Here is a 21,568-nt window from a genome sequence, read left to right on the forward strand (position 1 = left end):
AGAACCCCCCATCTATTCAATAAAGAAAACATTATTGTTTAATTTAGAATAGAACGGATTAAAAAATGACTTAATGATCTTAGTAATAGTCCAGTTTCTTCCATCTGAGCTCATCAGCAGTCAGAAGTTGAAGTCTAAAAAGAATGATTTTAAAAAATACTTGACCTGCTGCAGATTGTTACTTCTGCAGAAGCACCCACCACACCATACGCCCATGAGGATCAGGCCAAGAAAACAGCAGCTCTGACCCAAGGGCTGACAGCCTAAATCGGGGCTCTGTGTCTGGCTGTGCTCCATGGTTGCTGGAGAGGCTATGGAAGTACAGACAACAGAAAAAGACATGCAAGTGGTCCAAGACAAAGGTAAGAATACAACAGAGACCTCTGCAGCAATACAGGAAAATACAATATTTCTAAATAGACGAAAAACTAAGGGATTCAGGCAACTGCTTAAGAGGCCACTTAAAGGCAAGGAGATCGTAAAATATACTTAAAATTTATACTCAAGTGATTTCCTGAATACGGCTGTTTTCCACAGCCAGCCCTAACAATATTGGTATCTTACCTACAAATCTATTTTTCTGTTACATGAAATCACGTAATTTGCACTGAAACTCAGTTCTGAAGGCAGCACTTGCTATTAAATACAGTTTTCACTAGCTTTTGTAAAATCCAGATTACAGAGAATACTATATATTCGAAGTAGTTTATAAATAAAAATATTAGGCAGCTTATAAAAGTAATAAACAGGATCCCAATCCGTTTTTGATTAGTAAAAAGAGACTTCAAATGACACAGACACAGCTATGGTATTCAAATGTATCTACTATTAATAATGCAATAATTGTAATATGTAAAAAAAAATCTTTAAAATATAATAAAACAGATTATTAAAATGTTAAATTTCAGACATCTTTTTCCCCTGATGACTGGCCCATTAATTCTCCCTGGGAGTTCTTGTTTCGGTGCTTTGCCAAAGGTAACACCTGCCTACTCCATTCCCGCATCTCTGACTTCAATACTCTGCATAAACTGGCCCTTCAGTTTGCTTGCCCCCCCTGTTCCTATTCCACCAGTGATATTTATCTTAATGCTCCAATTAAAGAAAATCTCTTTTGTGCCTTCTCCTTTAGTTGTGGGATGGTATTCCCGAGTTGGCTGCTGAACCTACCCATAAATCATCATTCAACTATTTTCTTTGGGACCTATTTCAGCCACACTGGGGATCAGCTGCCAGAAAAAGCTGAGGCCCCGGGCTACTGAGGCTTGTTCTCATATACAAGAAAAACAATTAAGAAACAACAGTAAATGAAACCTCATGATGATTGTCTTAATCTTTCTTACACTTTTCTCATGTTTAGAAAGTGCATTCTCTTTGAGGCAGGATTTGTCTCTTTACATATCAACATCAATTACCTGCAAAGAATACAGGCGATTCTGCAATGAAATTCTGTAATAAAAGTTAGCCACGCACGTGTATTCTCTGACCATTATTCTCTAAATGGGAGGTTGTAACAGAGTGTTCCTCATTATGATATCTTCTTCATCATTTGGATCCTTAGCCCAAGCATCTGTTTTTGCTGTTCAGCTCTATCTTTCTAATATGACATTATCATTGCCACCTCTTTGAAAATAATTTCCAAAACATTTTTCCTTTCTAGTCTGATGCCTGACATCTGACTGCCAAACTACACTGGTCATTAAACTGGCAGCAAGCACAATGAAGTTGCAAACACAATGGAGAGCTAAGGTAAAGCAGAAAAAAACAATTTGCTATTAATCTAAGAGTCTCAAAACTTCACATGGATTTATGCAAAGCCTTGTGCAGTGGCATTTTAACCAAAACAAACAAGAAAACACACACAAAAACACATTTGCCTGATGTGGATTACTTACTAGGTTTGCATTTAAAGGAGACAAGGAGGAATTTAGTGGTCCCTGGACACAGATCAGGTCCAAAAACCCGACTATTGACAAGGAGTTGGCAGGATCTCAGGTTCTGGCATTCATCCAGTACTTTCTAGAACAACGGGCAAAAAGGATAGGCTTGAAAACAAGGTATGAAGCTATACAGCAACAAGAACACTTAGTTGTACTTCATTCTATACAGGAGAGAAATCATTCCTTCACAACTTTTTTTCTATAAACATGTAAGAAACATCTGTATCACTGAACTTAAGCCACATCTCTACTGGACTTTGAGTCGCAGCCAAGTTTATGGGAACACATTCATCTCAGCGATGCCCGTGGCAAATTAGGATGTTACCAATTTGCTGCTGTTTGTCACTTTTCCCTCTGTCCCCAGTGGGTGGGCCAGATCTGGTGGTGCCTGGGACTCCCCGAAGGGCCCACAGCAAGTGAGAATGCGCTCAGCCTCCAGCCTCTTCACTGATGTGCCTGAGGCACTCACACGCTCCTGATAGCATTTATGGGAGTGCCATGGCCAGGTGAAGCGTGGTAACTCAAAAAGATGTCTTTTTAACCATTTCATCTTGACCTACTTAAGTTTACCTGATCATGCTCTGTAATACCTTCACCTGAAAGAGTTCTAACTAATGACTTGGTGTTCTTAGTGATGCTTCAACACAACCCCAGCTTTAAGACATATGTAGGACCTCCTGCTTAAGGCGCACTTCCTTCTTGCTTGTAGTTATCAGATATTTACTTGACTCCCCACTTGAACAAACTGCAGAATTGGTTTGATCGGATAGCACAGATGTGCCTGTCTATCCTAAGCCTGCTTGTCCTTTTTTTTTTTTTTAACTACTGTTCTAAGGCCATATCTACTCCAGCCCAGAAATACACCACGGTTCTTACTGTGCTGCTTCACTGGGAGTCGCAACAGAGGACAATACAAAGGTGGGCAGTGTTATACATAAAGGGTCACGTGGGCCCTCTCCAAGTCCAGTGAAAAGACTGAGCACTCCTAGTGCTCACATTAGTGTTCCCACTTCATCAGTGGTTTTGGAGCTGTGGCTATAGAAAATAAAAGACATTGCCCAAGATGCGTTTGAGTCCAGTTTTTAACACAGTCATGAGCCAAAGCACCTAAAAAAAACCCCCAGTTTAAATGCAGCAGTATACTTACGAAATTCCTATTCACCTTCAAAGCCCAGTTCAGAGAAGGCTTTCTATACACTATTTTTGGAAAGTCTGTGTTATTGTGCTGAGGATTCTTGATGTTCAAAATCACAGCAGACCGTGATAAGGAGGGTGTTATCTCTGGGTCACCCCGTTCTTAACAGGAGTAACTGTAAGATACCATTTTCTGATAGTTTTAGGTGTTCCCGTAAAATCTATGGGAATTTTTGCCTTGTTTCTCATCAGAAGGGGTCTCAGTCATACCCAGAGGCCAAATCAGAAATTTAGCACTGTAATAGCACAAGCTGCACTCTTGCTTCCAGGCTGAGAGAGCTGGCAGCAGCTGAATCTCTCCTGCCATCCCTGGAAGCCGTCCCTCCCAAGCAGAAATGATACACACTGGCAGCACACTGCAGTGATCCTGTAACACTCTTGCCTTTTTGTTCGCATTGGTAGAAGAGGACTTGTATCCAACACTTTTCAAGCATTAAGTGCACTCGAAAGAATTTAAAAGGGAAGGAAAAGCACAGCAGACTTAATTTTATCCGTCAATTCTTCTTCTACAGAGTTAGAAGTCAAACAAATAACTCCTTCTTAATTGGGAGTGTTCTGGAACAGGCCAGTGAAAGAGAGTTACATCTTTAGCAAGTGGAGATAGCTGTACCCTGCTGAGTCACCTTCTGTTTGCACCTGAGCTGCATCATCTTCTGTGCATCTATTTGTATTTTCTCCTACTTAATGCAAACGGCAGTCGCATTTTCTATCATGCTGCTGTGCAAAAACACACAACCACAAAAGCAAACAACGATACTCGTAATGAGATAGCACTGTGCTGTTAACATCTCGAGACAGATCAAACTTTGCAGTGATCTTTTTAATAGGAGGGCACTGTAAAAATTGCCTCTTATGCTTCCTCCCGACTGCAGGGTAGCATCACGCCCGATTATGCAGACTGCAGATGCAGTTCCAAAGAGAAGGGGAGGAGGGATGAGGTCACTGGTGCTCTTTTCTAAGAAATCAGTTTACAGGATGTGTCTCTTCTCCTTGACAGAACCGGAATTCCCTGAGATGCAGAGCATTTGTATCTCTTGTTCGTGGCCTCGTCAAAATGCTTTCATGCCTTTGATCAGTGACAGTGCCTGAATGATGATGATAGTTTATACAACAGTTATCCCATGCTGTGCTTATTACATTCAAGGGAAAAAACTGCCCATGGAGACCTCACAAAGGCACTCACAAGCCCAAAATAATCCTTGGTGTCACTTTGCTGCAGTCAGTAAAATGACATCAAGGATGCATCTGGATTACTGTTTTTGGTGGAGAGCTGTACTTTCACATGGCCCATAGGTCATGTCTGGAACGTCTTTAGAAGTTGCAGTACAGCATGGGCAAGCCACAGTTATAAAACTGCCCTCATCTTGTTTCTGAAGTGAGGATATTACCGCCAAACCACTCTGTAAAACTCTTCAAGTCGTTCGCAGTGGGAACAGACATTCCCTGTTGTCAAGATGCAATGTGTCAGCTGCAAGCACAAATGTTCCAAGCTTCATCAAAGCTTCTATAGAGCATTTACAACATCTTCACCAACATAACATGTTCAGATTCCACTGACTACTCATTTTTGCAATGATTTACTGAATTTGGTACAACACTGGGCATCTTCACTATGACGAAACAAGCCTTTGACAGCAGCATAAGTCAGACCTTCTAAGCCGTGTTACAAAAGTCTCCACAGCAGAAAGTAATAATTTATGAAGTATAGATCATTTTAAGCTACACCTAAGCAGGCCCAGCAAACAAACCATAGGATATTACTGATACAACTCACGTATTCATGGAAATGCAGGTATCTGCAGAAGCGCTTAGGATCTGCTGTTTAGCTGTCATGGTGCCTGTTCAGTGAGCGAAGACAGGCATAGAACAAGCCAAACACCAACCAGAATGACATCTTATTCAGTGGATTTGTAACCCAGCTCTGTCAAATGTTTGTATCCTCTCCTGTGGACAAGGAGGGCCTGTGTGATGGATTAAGACTGGTCTGCTCAGTCATGACCAGCCCTTGATTAGAAGACAATTGATTATTTCAGGGAGCTTTGAGAATGGAGTTTCCAAAGCAAGGCTTAACAAACTAGAAGGCAATCTACAAAGCTTTCACAATGCTACAGCAATATCCTGTTGGCCAGACAAATTCTTTCAGTTGTATTACTTTTCATGGTAAACTGACATGGACACGACGTCATTTCATTCAACATTGTCAACACTTGCCATTTTCACACAGCATAGCTCACCACATGGAAATGGTCAAAAACATTCTGTGTGTAAGTACCTTTATAACGTGCGATACCTGCAAAGAGGTGGGTGCCACACAGTTTATGGGTTCTCTCATCCCGGTTTCAGGCTCCCGAGTACTACACATGTGGTAGTCTTGCCCATAAAATGCTGACTGAACACTTATTGTTGAATGCCGAGGACAGTGCAGACTCAAATGTTCCCCATCGCAGGCATAGGCAGTATGATTTTGCAGAAGTTTGGTTAGGTAACCTAGAAAATATTCAGCTCTGTTACAACTAGCACAGGAAATTACAAGCTTGTTAGATAATAAGAAAAAAAACACAACCAGTCTCTGGAAAGGGCACTGCAGTCAAGGTTATATGTATGGCCCGCTGCCATACCACATGGTTCTGTGAATGGGTCAACCTTTATGTGCTAGTAACACTCAGGTCTGGAAAACAAGAGGTCGCGTGGCAGTGAGTCAGAGCCCTACCAGCACTCCAGCAGCGGCACTGTGTTGGAGATGTCATTTCACAGACAATAAATGTCCTCAGGCCCTTGCCAGTCGTGGCGGTTAAGAACCCCAGGGTGTGTTTGCAGAAGTCGCAAGGGCTATTACTTGGGTTTTTGGTCTAGACTCTTGCATTCCAGCTGGCTAAAGTACTCCTTACACCTCGTCTTAAACTGATGCTTTGCACTTCTGGGCTCCTAGGCAGTTGTGTTTCCCCCAAGTGATAATAAAAGTGATTCACTCTGTATCACTGAATCAGATGCTAGGATAGCAGAGGAAAGGTCGTCCATAAGTGCTGGACACTGTAGGTGCTGGTCAGGAACCCAGAAGTAAGATACATAGAATTTTGTATTTGCTACAGAGTTTGTCGGTATTACCAGGAGAGCGAGAGGTAGGATCTGTATGCAGCTGTCCGCCTGTACCACCCGTTTGCATCTTCTACTAAGTCCATGAATAGCAGAGCTAATGACAGCTGGGTTTCTGATTTGTATTTCACCATGTGTTGCCTCTTTAGCCAAGATTTTTGTTATCATCACAAATATTTATAAATTTAATCTCCTACTGTCCTCCCCTCTGTTCTGCAGAATACTTTAATAGAAACATGCAGGCTGCTACCTTTGACCACTGCACATCAGCCATTGTGATGGGAAACTATTAGGGGTAATTTAATTCAAAGACTTCCCTCACCTATACTTATGCATCTTTGGTATCTCTACCACTCCGTCACACTTGATTGAAATCTACCTTTAAGCAGAGAAGGTTTGTGGGTGAAGGGGAAGAAGAGGTGTGAGGGACAGGAGAGATAAAGGATACAAAATACCAGTCTACAGATGAAGCAATATCCTTCCTCATCCCTCATCCATAATCAGATGGAAATTAGACCCAAACCCACTTTTTTTCCTCCCATGAGTTTTATGACAACCCGACATACTACAGTCAAAGCAAATCTGTTTCTTAGTTCTTCCACAATGAGCCAACCTTTTTATTAATGTGGATACAATAACCATATTTGAATAGTTTCCTTATTCTTATACCGGCATTACATTCTGTGTAATTCTCTCTAAAATCAAATGTCAACTTCTAGAACACCAAGTTCATCCACATTTCAGTAAAAAAACCCCAACAGAATTCTCCAAATTCAACATATTAAGTAATGAGAAAGAACTAAAAGCTTCCACTGATTTGAGAGAAGATTTTTAGAAGTTTTAAAACTGACACTATGATTGCACATGAATCTTTCTAATTTCCAAAATTATAATTTTCCTATCTTCGCCTCTTTTCCAAACATATAATTTGTCTAATTAAAGACAAAAGCTAGTATCTTCTTCTCAGAAGTCTTGCTCACCCCACTGCGGTGACAGCAACATTATCTCTGTTAAGTATTATGGGGGAAAAAAACCCCAAACAAAACCACATTTTTGTGCTTTGGTGGCTGAATCAGAACTAGAATGACAATTTTTTTGTAAAATTAAAACAAAAATTAGTTTTGTCAAAGAAAATATTGAGAGTTTGCTCATGTCATTTAATTTTCACGCTTTTTGTCTTTTTTAAAACTTTAACCAAAGACAAGCAATTAAAAATGTTTTAAAATAGAAATTTAAGTATTCCAAGTAAATGATATGAAAACAAAATATTTCAGTTCTCTGACATCTTTTCCAGCTCCAGTTGCGCAACTAGATAGGAAAAATCAGCTCCCTTGCCAGTTACTAAGTCTGGAGAAAGGAGAAGCCTGCTCCACTACTGTCTTTGCTGTTCCTCATCTACCGCCCAAGAGAGGACAGGGGTCAGCTACATGCCCCTTCCAGTGTAGCAAACATGTAGGTGAGTTCCTCATTCCATTAAACTCTGTCTAAGCACTGGCACTAACGCCAAGATGGAGAGAATTTCTTGCCCTGTATTTGCAGTCTAGACCTGAAGGAGACCAGCCCAGCAGAAATCCCTGCGAATTCTCACAGGTTAAAAACAAACAAACAAACAAACAACAACAACAAATCCATCCTCTACATTTTCTGTGTAATTGAGATCACAAATAACTGAGCTTTCCTGCCAGAGCCACTCCTCTGTCAGCGTGCTCCTGAAAGGTGCTGAATATTGCCAGGAAAATGGGCCGAATGCCCAACTGTGCCCAAGCGACTCTGCTACGGTCCGACGCTGTGCAGGGGCCTCCAGCAGCATTTACTGCCGCTGAATGCCTTTGACATTGCCATCACTGCATAAAGGGCCACAGTGTATAAAGAGTGCTCAGCCCGACGTGAGTTGTGGGCACTCAACACCTTGAAAGATTTAGCCCGATATTTGTAATCATTTCAGTTCTTCAGGTTTTAAATTACTTGCAGCCAAGAGAGCTGTATACAAAACAGCCCAGTATTCCCTAAAGAATATCAGCTATGTTGTGATTTGGATGAGTTCCCTGGCATCTTAACTGCTACTTTGATCCTGAAAATTCCTAGTCCAGTATCTAAGCACCTTCCTCCAACAACTGCAACTATTCAATCCTTTAAAAAAATGCCTTTATAAAAAACTTGCTCCGATTCTGTACAAGCAATATGGTTCACTTGTAAAAATGGTGTTAGATGGACTGGTGAAATAAGACATTGTGCTTTCCTGGCTTCCAAGCAGCATTTAAAGTGACTCTGCTGTTATTGAAATCCCTGTGTATTTGCATGCAATGAAAGATAAAAATAGTAATGGAAACTGGCTGAAACCTAATGTTCCCCGGTAAGAGAAGTGGTGACGTACCACTTCTGAATCGCTCATCTCACGCGGCAGGCCACGTCAACCTGCATTTTTTGTTACCACACACAGACTGCGCAGACACAGGTGGAGCGGTCAGCCCTTTGCGGAGAGCAGGTGCCAGCCGGCCAGCTCAGAGCCCACGCCAAAAAGGGATTCCCATGCCAAAAGTCACAATTTCCTCTTGCTTCTTCCCTGAAAAACTCCAGCGTCTTTCCTCTCCTCGTGATGGCCCTCCTCACGCACAGACCCGCTGCCTGCCCTGCGCTCGGCAAGGCAATAAAGTTTCCCCAGCGGCTGCCGCCTCTCGCGTCGGTCCGGGAGCGGTGCTTGCGCAGGAGGGAGCAGCTTCCCGTTGCTTTCCCACCTTTCCTGGGCAGCGTGGCCTTGCAGTCACTCTGGTAGAAAGCTTCATCTTCTTGAGACCATGAGTATCCCCACATTGTTTACCCAATTCTGTACAGAAACGCACTTCCCTCGAGGCAGTAAATTTCGCTGAACAACAATGTAAGGTTAGGGCAAAAATATGTTCTTATCTCTACGATTAATAACAGCCGTGATTACCAGGAGAGAGGGCATTGTAACGGTTGAATGGGTCTGTCACTCTTTCTGAGGCACGCTTCCTTTTCTGCATTTCTCTCGACTGGCGCAATTAAATCAGGTCATCCAAAATAGACAGCGGGGTTGTGTCACCGTCCAAGTCAGACAGCAGGACTGTGTCACTTGCAGGCACCGGCCCAGCACATCGCCTGGGCTACAGGCACTTCAGGGCACTATTTGTTGTTCAGAACCTCTTGGCTTGTGTTTGTTTAATTAACCAGTATGTTAGTTGCGAAATCTGAGAATTTTTTTTTTTTTTAATATCTAATATGGGAGCTAGAGGCTGTGCCTGGACTACAGCACACCTCTTAGTCCTGGTCCCCTGCTTGCTAGGGAGGTACTTGCTAGCTCCTCTGGGGCCAGCACATGAGGAGATTCCCTCCCCCTGGAAGCAGGGCACAGGGAGGGCTGGAGCATAGCCATGGCTTGCCCTAGCGTGGATGGAGTCAGGTCACGGCTGTGCGTGCGCCTGGACTGAGAAACCAAAAGACTGGTGAGTTACGGGGTTTTGTACCCTGAGCATACAGAATCTTAAGCAGACCCTAAAAAAGACCTTTAAGGTCTTCAAGGTTTTAAAGGTTTTCAAGCTAATGTTGTTTTTTTCCTCTTTGTTTTCTGGGCTGTTTGGTGATGGAAAGGGGTTGATGTTTAGCTATTGCAATCACTTTTTCAACTGTTACTCTGCACTGAGGAGGACTACGGATTTCCTCTTTCCCCAAATTAATAAATGTGAATCTTCTTTAGAACAATACAAAACTTTTTAAAAAAAAGTCAACTATTGGGAGAACGGTCTAAATCAGAAAAACTTGGCCATACTGCCAAGTGTCCCGATAATATCTCCATGCCTCTGTGTGAAAGCCTCACTAGGAGCTTTCCCATTTATCCAAGACACACATCCATAAGCAATGTATGGGGTGCCCTGCATACAAAATCATCTACAAGACGTTACAGACTGGCTCAGAAGTTAAGCCTGAATCGTCCGGCAATAAATAGATCCCATTGATTTGAAGGCCAGAAGGTATCATCCCACCCAACTGTCTGCATAACCCAGACTACTCACTCATTGTAATTTTTTTGCTGAGACTCAAAACAGCAATGCAGAATCCAAGCGTAATCCTTTCTTCCAGAATTAGCCAAATTAGTCACAGCATCCACTGAGTAGAGAAAGAGCTTCAGCTAAAAAAACACAGCACCAGAAGAATACACAAAACACTGAGGCTGAGCAGCTGAACAAAGCTTTAAGCCTTACTGATCACTTCTTGTTGCAAAGGAGGACCAATAAACTGTAATAACAATGACAGACAAAAATAACTGGCTTAAGAGAGTAAAGGTTGTAAATAGATGCCTCTTTGTCTGAAAGAGAGCTCTTAAAATGCTCTAGTTCATATACTCAGCATCTGTTCCTAGCATTGTAATTGTTACGAACCTAAAGGTATGAAAACCCAGACAGAAATTTTTTTTTTTCTTTCAAAAACATTGAAAACTTGAGAACGTAGGAAGTTTCAGTTTAAAAAGGTATGACTGCCAAAAACCTGGAAGTGGTCAGCGAAGAGACGTGTTATGTCACCCACATATGGCACAAGACAGCGGCGGGTATTCAAATTCGCTGGATTCATCCCTCATGGTGGAGAACGCGAGCACAAGGCCATAAGGTCCTTTTTCAGTTGTCAGCATCAGACTGCAGAAATGTGTATATTCTGTCCAGCCTCACTACACTGGCATAAACCTCACCATATGGAAGCAGCAAGAAGAACAGCATTTCAAGCTGTGAGTCTAATGCCTAACACCTATTAAATGCAATCTCAGCACTGACTGATGTAACGTCTTTTTGGCAAGAGAGCAGCTTTGCAATGCAATATTTTTAGAGCCTGAAGCCGAGTAGCACGCAGCCTACGAGGATTCTGAGAGTCGGGCCTTCATATATGGATTTAGTAGTATTATTTCCTGTGCATCATTCAATCTAGCTTAATTAGCACAGCAATTAGCTAGCTTGTTTTAAAAACATACAAATAAATTTTAGATCAACATAGATTGAGATAGCACACTTACTGTTGTGGGAGTCCCAGAAGGATAATACATTCGGTAAATCTACATCAGCTCCCACAGTCTTCTGAAGAAATTGTGCCAACAGGCATTAAAAATACACAAGCAAGACTGGCAAGTCTGAAGGAAGAGATCTCATGCGGTGATAACAGAATTGTTGATAAACTCTACTACAAACACCTTTAGCAGCATCAATCTGATATTTATTGACATTTGGGATCCAGCTGCAGTCCTTCTCCAGCAGTATTTTCTCCCTTGGTTTGTGATGGAAGCATTGAAGAGAAATTAACCCCCCCAAGTTTCTTCCTCCATCCCCTCTGCCATCCCCTCCACTGGTCTCTAGAGGCAGCTACGCCACAGACTATGCTGTTCAGGGCTACTGCATAAGCACTGCTTTCAGAGCCGGGCTGCGTGTGTGCTTATTTGGCTCTGTTCACAGAAGCCAGAATCTGCCTCTTGTAATTCTCGTCAGTCTCTTACCTCAGCCGTCTGCAAGTTCCTTCTGTGGCAGCTCTTTTTCAGAATTAGTAATCGTGACAGAGGGCAAAACGTTATCCAAGTAAAGACACCATTTCTAAAATTCACAACACTATGTTTCTCACCCCATCATTTTATTCTTTTTCATCCAAGTGCCTTGTAAGCATACTGTTTGAGTCATTTTAACGAGACTCAGTCTTACAGTCTTTTCTCAATAAAAGACACTCTTAGGCAGAAGCACTGTTTATTCTACTTGCTGTTCAGAAATGAGCATAAGAGCTTCACTCAGCAGATACACCTAAAAATCCATACTTGCTTAATATATGCTTTTTTCACCAAATCACAAAATGGTCAGGGTTGGAAGGGACCTCTGGGGATCACCTAGCCCAATCCCCCTGCCGAAGCAGGGTCACCTACAGCAGGCTGCACAGGACTTTGTCCAGGCGGGTCTTGAATATCTCCAGAGAAGGAGACTCCACAACCTCTCTGGGCAGCCTGTTTCAGTGCTCCGTCACCCTCAGAGGGAAGAAGTTCATCCTCATGTTCAGACGGAACTTCCTGTGCTTCAGTTTGTGCCCATTGCCCTTTGTCCTGTCACCGGGCACCACTGAAAAGAATCTGGCCCCATTCTCCTGACACCCACCCTTAAGATATTTATAAGCATTTATAAGATCCCTCTCAGCCTTCTCTTCTCCAAGCTAAACAAGTCCAGCTTCCTCAGCCTCTCCTCGTAGGAGAGATGCTCCGGTCCCCTCATCATCCTTGTAGTCCTCCGCTGGACTCCTTCCAGTAGTTCCTCAAATGTCCAGAAATGTAGTTCCTCAAATTTCCAAATGACTAGTTTGGTTTTGGAGCATTCAAAGCTGTTGCTTTTCTTAGAACCAAACCTTGAGAATTTTCAGTTGACCATTTCTACAGGAGAGGACGTTTGTGAGATCATGATCTCTGTCCATCTGCCATTCCCTTACTCAACTCAACAACTTTTAAGCTCAATGTCTAGTTTCAAACCTAAGGGGTACAGTATTCAAAGAAATAAAAGTTCTAGAAGTTTCATGAAAATTGAACCCTGAGTTGACAGGTCAAAATAAGAACCGTCACTTCCAACTCCATCCCTTACTAACGCTAAAAGTAAACTGGCTGCTGAAGAGACAGCATACCTATACTGGAGAGCTAATCAGCCTGCTGCTAATGGAGCAATTTGTTTTCTTTGGCCTTAACAACATATGAAGGATTAAGCCTTCAGTAAGAAAATGCTTAAGTTAAAAGTGAAAATGTTTTTGGGATAGCATGGCAATCAAAGCAGGCATCAGTGATGAAGACCTCAGTCAGGTTTTCCATTAACTGCTTTATCAACATCTGTGCTTTCCTAAGGAATTGTCTTGTTTAAATATTTCCCTCATAGTCATATCTCATAACTTGGATCACAACCGTCTTATTGAACCTAACTCTCACTGTCTGCTAAATCTGAGGGTCAAATTGAGCAAGAGCTTGGTTCCACTTAGTCCAGAGAAAGGACCCAGGTAACCAGCATATAATTCAGTGTAAAAACACATTCAAACTCTAGTATGTGAACAGAGTTTATTCAGTGAGTCGCAGCACATGCAAGAAGCCAAGCCATGACCTCTTTTTAGAAACACAAAACCAAGACATCATGAAGAAAGTATAGACCTCCTTTTTGGTTACATTAAATGAGCATTGTTTCTCCAGGAACCACATAACCTCTTCATACCCATGCCACTCAGCTCAGACTTGCAGTTACATGTATCCAGTTTTTACAGAGAGGGAAAATCCATGAGTCCTGCACTCACAGACCAGATGCCTATTTGCTGTCTCATATCCTCCCACAGCTGTTCTCTGCTTCCTTCAGATCTACAGTTCCGTATTCCCTTGTGTTGTCTTCTAGGAGTGATGCTTATTTTCATTGTATCCCAATGGCTTTCCGAGGAAATCTGAGAGATCTCTATGAACTTCCCTTTTCTCACTTTTTTTTCTATGCCTTCTTCCTTTCTTGTGTTAGCAAGAGGTAAACTACTACTGATCCCCAAAGGTTTTGGTCTGTAATGAACTTTGTGCTATGGTCAGTTATACTTCTCTCAGCTATTCCATGAAGCCATAGGGGCAAACACTTGTCCTGGGACTTAATATGGAACTACTACAGTAGAAAAGGAAGATTTTCTCTCTCCTATGCTAAGATGCTGACAAGAAGTACAAGACTGTTAAGCTCTTCTCTGCCCTTGCCAAAAATCCTTCTTTTGATTGGAGACAGTGTAGCCTCTTCTAGTGCCATTAAAAAGAAAAAAACAAGAGAAAAGCTCAGCAGGCGGCAACTGCTTCTGGAGACAGAATGAGTGAATCGTTATGCCCAAGAGACAGCAAAGTTGTGATCCTCCCAAAGACTGCAAGTAGGAGAACCCCAGGGACCAGAGGAAAGTATTTCTTTGAAAATTTGGATTTATGAATGTGAATCTCCATGCAGTCTCGAGGGGGAGGGGGTGTTCATTGCCAGCTCCTCAGGAAACAAAACACAGATACCATTTTGCAAAAAGAACTCCTGCTCAAACTCGGTATTTTTTGTATTCCTGTTTATGCTTGACACTCAAAAAATCAGATACGCTAGAGAGCAGGGAATTTGCCCATTGAATCACTAAGTCCATGCTCTGGCAGCTCACAGATCTGCAGTGTTATGATGGCTTATAGTCTTGTGAGCCCAAGCCAGAAAAGCAAAAAAAAACCAAACAAAAAACACCTTACCCTCATAGCCTGATGATTTTCTTTACAACAATATTTCACCATCCCCAACTGAGTTTTAGCCTCAAGAAATGAAAATTCCAAAACTGCAAAATCATTCTGAAAAATTAATGCTTGTCTTCCCATCAAGAATAAATACAATGAAGAAAAAAAACCAGATGTTTGTGGGTCGAGACCCTCATCCAAAGCCCAGTGAAATCCTGGGGAATCCTTCCAGTGACCTCCACAGGCTTTCAACTGGGTCTTATGAGTGATGTTTTAAAATTAATTCTAAATTAAGAGCCAAACATCACTGGTATTTAATTTGTTGCCAGAAGCCACACAATAGACCTTTGAAACAAAACTCTTAAAACGCGTAGAAATTCAGATGAAATGACTCACCAATGCTGAACAAATAAGGTGCAACCACGCCTCCTTCTGCTCTTCAGCGCCCTTTAAGACACTATTTTCTCTGTGTTTGGTAATATATCAAAATACTTCAATTTTAATTGTAGATTATGGTTGGCAGATGACAGAATTCTGATAACTGGTGACTGGTCAGACAGTGCTCTCTCTGTCTGCGGACACTTCCATCAAAATATGAGTATTTATTTGGAAGAGGTCTGTAACCCCTTTCTCTAATAAAGCCGAGACTGTCTGGAAGCTCTCTCTTACTAAGAAGGGTATCAGCAACAGATGGAATAGGAAGGCAGGGGTGAGCCAATTTCTGTTATTTATTTTGAATAAAAATAACATACGACGTGTCAGGTGCCAGCAATCTGCACCGCGAGAACAAAGACAGTTCCTGCCCCAAAGGTGCAAGAATCTGAAAGACAGACTCAAACATGTTGGTCTCGAGCAGGGAAGCTCAGGAAGTCAGGTTTCCTATAGGTTTGTGCCTCATGCCTGAATTTCCCAACATCTGTTGTAGGGGTAGGAGCATCACGCTACACTTCAACATGCTTCAAGAAAGATTTTTGAGCAGCATCCTTTCTTGGGCATGCCAGTAGGGCCTAGCTGCTTATGCTCACAGAATGTGTAGCAACTTAACAGGACCAAAGCTTTTACTTCTCTAACAAGGATGATTAAATCTGATCGGTGAACTTAACAAAAAGTATTAGGCAAAATCCACATCTAAAACAGGATTTCATAAGCTACATTTCCTCAGGAAAGCAGCGAGAACTGCAGAGACAAGCCTGAAACAAAACCTTGGATCTCAGCACCATGGTCTAAACTAAAATCTCACTTCTGACACACACCTCTTTGTTCCACAGAACAAATCCCAGTTCCAAAGCCACTCCACTTTGAGAAACTTTAAACCAGACTTTGAGGTTTAACTCCCATATTACTGAAATGAAACGTGTTTCTAAAATGAAACGTTTTTCTTTAAACAAAGCAACTAAAATTTGCATCTGACATTTACAAGGCAGTATCAAGAAGTTGCATCATTGACATCACTCCTTTTAGCACCTCTTTAAATATCCTGGTCGTAGGACAAGCTCCTCTTGCCACAGTGAGTCAACAGAACCGACTGAAGAAAATTTATACGGACTTTATCTGATCAACACAAAACCAACAAAAAAACCTCCGCATCACTGTGGTTGGTCAGGACTGATCCTGCCACGTTATTATCAACAAAGCATTTGCTTGAAGCATTTGTTTGCTTTCCTTTTGCCCGGGGGAATCTGGGATGAGTGAATGCCACAGAGCTCAACAGAAACTTTTAATGCAGAAAGGCCATAAAATCAGATTATATTTCTTGGATGAACTGGTTTGCTTTTTCATTAGAGTCATTTGTTTTCTATTGTTGGGTCTGAAGATCAAGTCTATGGAGTTAAAGCAATGCCTAGTTCTGTCTGAACTGTTCTGAAAAAAGAAAGAAAAGTTGGCACCAGCGGACAAAGATTAAAAGGTTCTACCTAAGCAGTGGCTGCTTTTTCTGTTCACATCCAGAAAGTCATTCTTCAGCCCAGTTATGCAATCGCACAGCTACTTCATTTTTGATCTTCGGTTACAGCCACGTTTCTTGAAAGCTGCCCAGAAAACCTGGCTGGGACTAAGGTAAAGAAATGGAGACTGAATGATGAAATGAGCAAAGGAAGCCAGTTCAAGCAGAAGCCCTAAGCTCCAAGTATCATTGAAAAAAGAGGAAGCAGTCAAAGAAAGAATGCAAAATACCCACAAGTAAATACAAAAAAAGATTAATGGATGTTCCTCAGAGTAACATGTGAAAAGGAATTTGTTTCCAGCAGGATAAAAGGACAGTTCACTCCTGCCACAGACGGGGAAAAGGTGGGAGAAGGAGCAGGGCCAGCACAGAGAGCAAAGGGGAGAGCCCAGCACTTTACCGGTCGCCAGCGAGGAGGGCGGGGGGGTTGAGCTGCGGGAACAGTGACTCCTGCTGCTGGGAAGCTACACGCTCCTGAGCAACTGCCACCATCCCCAGCAAGACCAACCCTCCCTCAGCAGCAGTGGCAGCAAACAGTCAGGCTTTCCATAGCACCAGTATAGGTATATAAGTTAAGCATAGTATACAAGTTAAGTATAGTATATAAGTTTGCTGGGTTTGCCAGCTCCTTATTTTGCCTGCTTTGGGAACCAGCCCTTGAACAGAGAGGAGCTGTGAGGAAATGGCTGTCATGTGGCCTTGATTTCATTAAAAAATGTGTCCTTCTTCACTTCTAACAGTCTCCTGGGAGCCCTGAGTATTTGGGATTTTGGCTTCCAGAGACTGGAGAACTAGCAAAATTCACAGCAGTCTTCAGGCTCCTGAACTGGGACCTGATCTGAAATGTGAAAGCTGCAAGTGATCACTCAGAAAAAAATACATAAGGACAGAGCTTTGTCAAGTAGGAATGAAACTGTGGACACGATAAAGTATTTTGATGAAAAAGGATTTTAGATGCCTTTTGAAGAGTGGGCATGAGGGGAAGAAAATTCTCCAGTCGTAGGATCAAACCAATATGCATGAAGATCTAAGGAAAAAACTGTGGATTAAGTCCGATCTCTTCTTCCAAACCTTCAGCTTTCAGTTTCAAATTTGGGCATACGTGCTTGGATTCCACTTAAAAAAATTAATCTCATTGAGGACTGCAAACCTCCACTTCCAATAACCAATGCACTTAATAAATAAACCAATGCACTTAATAAATAAACCAATGCACTTAATAAATATGTTCTCTGTTGCCACCAAACTGCTAGAGAATAGATTATGCAGATCTTTAAGTATTATGTGTATCAACACTCCTTTACCTCAAATATCTCCTGCTATTAAAAGATGTATTTTGCTTACTGACACTGAGTCCTCCACACAGAACTTGATTTAGAACTCTGCTGCTGGAGTCCTGTTTCAGAACATTTTTCTCCCTAGAAAATATCAATTCACATACCAACCCATAAAATGTTATTGCACAGTGAACAAATTCACTCAAAAAAAAAAAACCAAACCACAAATAAAATTATTTTTTCATAGTTAAAAGCTGGACTGAGAAACATATGAGAACAAGAACCTGCAGATCTACATCCTGTAAGGACAAGAGTAGTAACAAGACCACAACGGCAGCTGACCTGCAACAAACAAACAAAGAGATTCTACTTGCTGCCAGAGCTGCCAACCTCTCTTATGAAAAGGGAGGGATAAACACTGTACTAGTTTCACTGCTGCTGTTCTGTGAAGTGATCCATGAAAAATGACCACAGTTTTCTAAATGGGGAAATAAATGCAAGTCAAACATAAAAAAAAAAAAAGAGAGAATAACCCTTCACTATCCACATGCATCGTTCCCCGCTCCCCTTTCCCAAACACCAAACAAATCCCAAGAGGGGTCACCTTTGTGTTGTCACAAGCAAGCAGCTAGGTCTCGTGATTAACAAATGGACCCTGGGCAGCTTAGAATTGCTAGCACAATTTAATACATACCTATAGAGAATAACAAACATTACACGTGCAGTTATTGCAGTCTGACAGCAGTCTGGGAAGTGATCATAGAAAGCTGCCAGGATGGGGGAGGGACGAGAAGAGCAGAGTTTGGGCTGCTGGAAACACACAGAGCGGAAAAGGCAATGACCCAAAAAAAGCACACACCTGATAATCTGGGTATAAAAACCTGAAATCCGTGAAAAGGAGGAAAAGTTTAAGTAACTACTCGACTCCCAGTGCCAGGTCAAATCGTGCAGGACATGCTGAAGGTGCAGATCTCAGTTCCTTTTGCTATGACATGGGCTGCGCGTGGAAACCTATATAACCTGCTGCCTGGAAGCTTTACCCTTGGAAGGGCAGAAGGGACCTGACCCTCTGCAAAAGAGTGAAAGTGCAGGCAGTGGGTGAAGCAGGGGGAGACAGCTCCTCGCTCCCCATCCCTCAGGATAATCCCCCAGGAGCTGCCGGCACCTTGGCAGCTGCAGGGAGCTGCCCCTTTAAACGGGGCAGACCTGTTTTCATGTAAATTCAACAGAGCTTATGAAAATCCAGTCGCTGTTCCTGCTGAGGGAGGGAGCAAATAAGGAAATTCAGCAACTTCAGAAGCTCAGCTGGAAGCTGCTGCTACGGAGCTTGCTGTAGTTCTTCAACAGGTATTAAACAAACTGGGGGTGGCACTGCAGGGCATCATCTCATGTCTGACAGTTCCTGGCCCACAGCACCTACCTCTGACGTAGCCAAAAACTTCCCTGTGTGCTCTGGATACTTTTTTTTTTTTAAATAAAAAAAAAAAGGCTCCAGTCACATTTTTGTCTTCTCTTTCATTCTGGATTACATCTCCATGTTAAAAAGTAAAAAGAAAATGTGAGCAGAATTTGCTCAGGCCTGGAAACTTCCCAGTCTGGCAAGAATTTTGGAATCTGATTTTCTTTTCTGCTTCTTATTTACTGAATCGTCTGCATGACATTTTAATGCTGATCTCTGGGGTGAGACAGAGATTTTTCTTTGGTCATTCTACCCATTTGGAAAGTTCAGTACACAATGAAATACTGAATACAGCTGCACTTCTGAAATGTATCTTGGATAACCTTATCTAAATAACTTCATTTGAAATGTGAATGGACTTTTGTGAGAAGAACTTTCCTAGATAAACTGGAGGGATATTTTTTAACTCAGCGGCTGTTTGAAAGGGAAAATTTGAACATCTCTTTATTTTCTTGTGGAGAACTACCACGCGATTCCAAAACTAACATCTACAAGCCAGGAGTTAAGCCAAAAAAACACCAAAGAATGAGACAGCAAGCTTTTTACATGTGGGAAAAAAAAAAATCTAACAGGAGAAACGTAGTTCATCCAAGTATACAGTTCTGGTCTTTATATTTGGTGGTTGCTTGCTTAGAAACGTTCAGGCTTACGGAGCCGGGCACAACAGTAAAATCACAACCTATATTTTCCTATTGCTGAGAAAACAGTCTCTGCAGAACCATCCCCAGCATTTTGAACTGTATTAACACGAGCTATATCAATATGCGTAACTCCACATTTGGGCTATTAATTACATACTAACTTTGTTCCGGTGCACTCGAGTGGCTTCCGAAAGTTCTGCTCTGCTCATTACGGGAATAAGGTTTGCTTTTTGCCCTGGAGGCGGTTCCTTAAGCTCGCAGCCGCCAGGAATACGCTGCGCTTACTGCGAAGGGCAGCAAGGAGAGAGACCGCGGGTCTCAATCGCGTTCTAACGGCGGCGAGATGTCCTGGAGCACCAGGGAAGCTGCAACCGCGCAGTTCCCTCCGACGGGAGAGACAGACTGCTTCTTCGTTCTGGTGGAAACGGGGACACCCTTCCAGCTCCCACAGCCGTGTCACTTCGCGCTGGTGACCGCGCATGTGGTTGCTGGGGGGCGGCGGGTGCCTCTGCCCGCTTCGGAGCGGCTCTCCCCGTCCCGGCGCTGCGAGGCCAAACGCTCCCCCGGCACGGAGGAGCCTGGGCAGCCTCCGGGCAGCCTCCGGGCAGCCTCTGGGCGGCCTCTGGGCAGCGCCTGTTCGCTGCCGGCGCTGAGGAGGGCTCGCTCCGGGCCCGACTCCAAGCCTCCAGGAGAACGTGGGAATCCTTCCAGGGACTTCCACGCACTTCGGGTCAGGCCCCGGCCGTTTTTTTCCTTCCAGCCGAGGAGAAACCGACAGCCCAAGCCCCGCCGACCTCTCCCCCCTCTCTCCTCCTTCCTCCCCTCCCGCACACGGCGCCGCAGCTACGGCACATCCGAACCGCCCGCCTGGCCCCGGGACGCGACGTCGCCCGCAGCTCGCCGGTCAACACGGAGCTTCCCGAGCTGCTGCGGGCGGGGTCCGCCACCGCGCCGGGGCTGCCCGCCTCCGGCGCTCCCCGCTACCTCCCGCCCGCGCCTGCCCGGGGGTGCCGGGGTCCGCCGCCGAGCCCCCCCCTCGGCCCCGCGTCCCGGGTGACCCTCAGTCGGCCCCGGCCCTCCCGCCGCCCCGTACCTGAGAAGTCGGCGAGCGCCGCGACCTCGGCGCCGCAGAGCAGGATCGCGCAGGAGAGGAGGCGGAGGAGCCGTCCGGGCTCTACCTGTCTCCGGCGTGGGTGCCGCCCCGCATCCCCTTCCCTCATGGTGCGGGAGAGGGCGGCTTGGGACGGGGGGGGGGGGCAGAGCCGCCGCCTCACATGATGGAGCCGGCCCCGGGCTGGCAGCGCGGCCACCCCCCGGCCCGCCGGCCGCCCCGGGACCGCGGGAGCAGCAGGAGGAGGAGGAGGGCGGAGCAGCCCTGCCCGAGTCCGGAGCGCAGCCGCCCCCCGACGCGGCGGGAGGGGGATCCCCGGGCCCCGGGAGGCGCGGGAGGGCGGTGGGGAAGGGACGGGCAGGGCAGCGGCTCCTCGGCGGCGCCGTGCCCGGCACTGCCCCGGGCGCGCATCGCGCGGGCCGGGCTGACTCAGAGCCGGCGGCACCTCGCCCGCCCTCCCCCGGCTCTCCCCACCCCTCGCCGGGCCGCTCGAGGGGCGGCACCTCCCTCCCCCCGGGCAGCACCCCCACCGCGAAGGGCTTTTTTTAACTCCGTTTTGCCCCCCTCATCCCTCCTTGGCGGTGGTTGCGGGGCTGTCACGGCCTCCCGCGCGCCCCCGGACTCGTGTGACAGCGTTCCCCCTGCGTGTATTTGTCTCGGGACAGGTGCGAGGCACTCCCCGGCGCTCCG

The 21,568-nt window shown here is 44.4% G+C and overlaps 1 protein-coding gene across 4 annotated transcripts in view; it reads right to left on the reverse strand.

The window, feature by feature from the left end:
* Window positions 1-21,242, reverse strand: part of EVA1C (eva-1 homolog C) — a 40,791-nt gene extending 19,549 nt beyond the window's left edge. Inside the window, exons 1-3 of one of the 4 annotated variants that reach the window (XM_075432897.1) lie at window positions 20,861-21,242; window positions 5,407-5,621; window positions 1,896-2,019 (exon numbers count right to left, since the gene is read on the reverse strand). In XM_075432897.1, the coding sequence (XP_075289012.1) occupies window positions 1,896-2,019; window positions 5,407-5,621; window positions 20,861-20,987 (466 nt within the window). In that variant the 5' untranslated portion in view covers window positions 20,988-21,242. The remainder of the gene's footprint in view (window positions 1-1,895; window positions 2,020-5,406; window positions 5,622-20,860) is intronic. The other 3 variants (XM_075432899.1, XM_075432908.1, XM_075432917.1) reach the window with 3 other exon arrangements.
* Between the last annotated feature and the right edge of the window lie 326 nt (window positions 21,243-21,568).

This window comes from Opisthocomus hoazin, chromosome 1 (assembly GCF_030867145.1).
Source record: "Opisthocomus hoazin isolate bOpiHoa1 chromosome 1, bOpiHoa1.hap1, whole genome shotgun sequence".
NCBI classification, from domain to species: Eukaryota; Metazoa; Chordata; class Aves; order Opisthocomiformes; family Opisthocomidae; genus Opisthocomus; species Opisthocomus hoazin.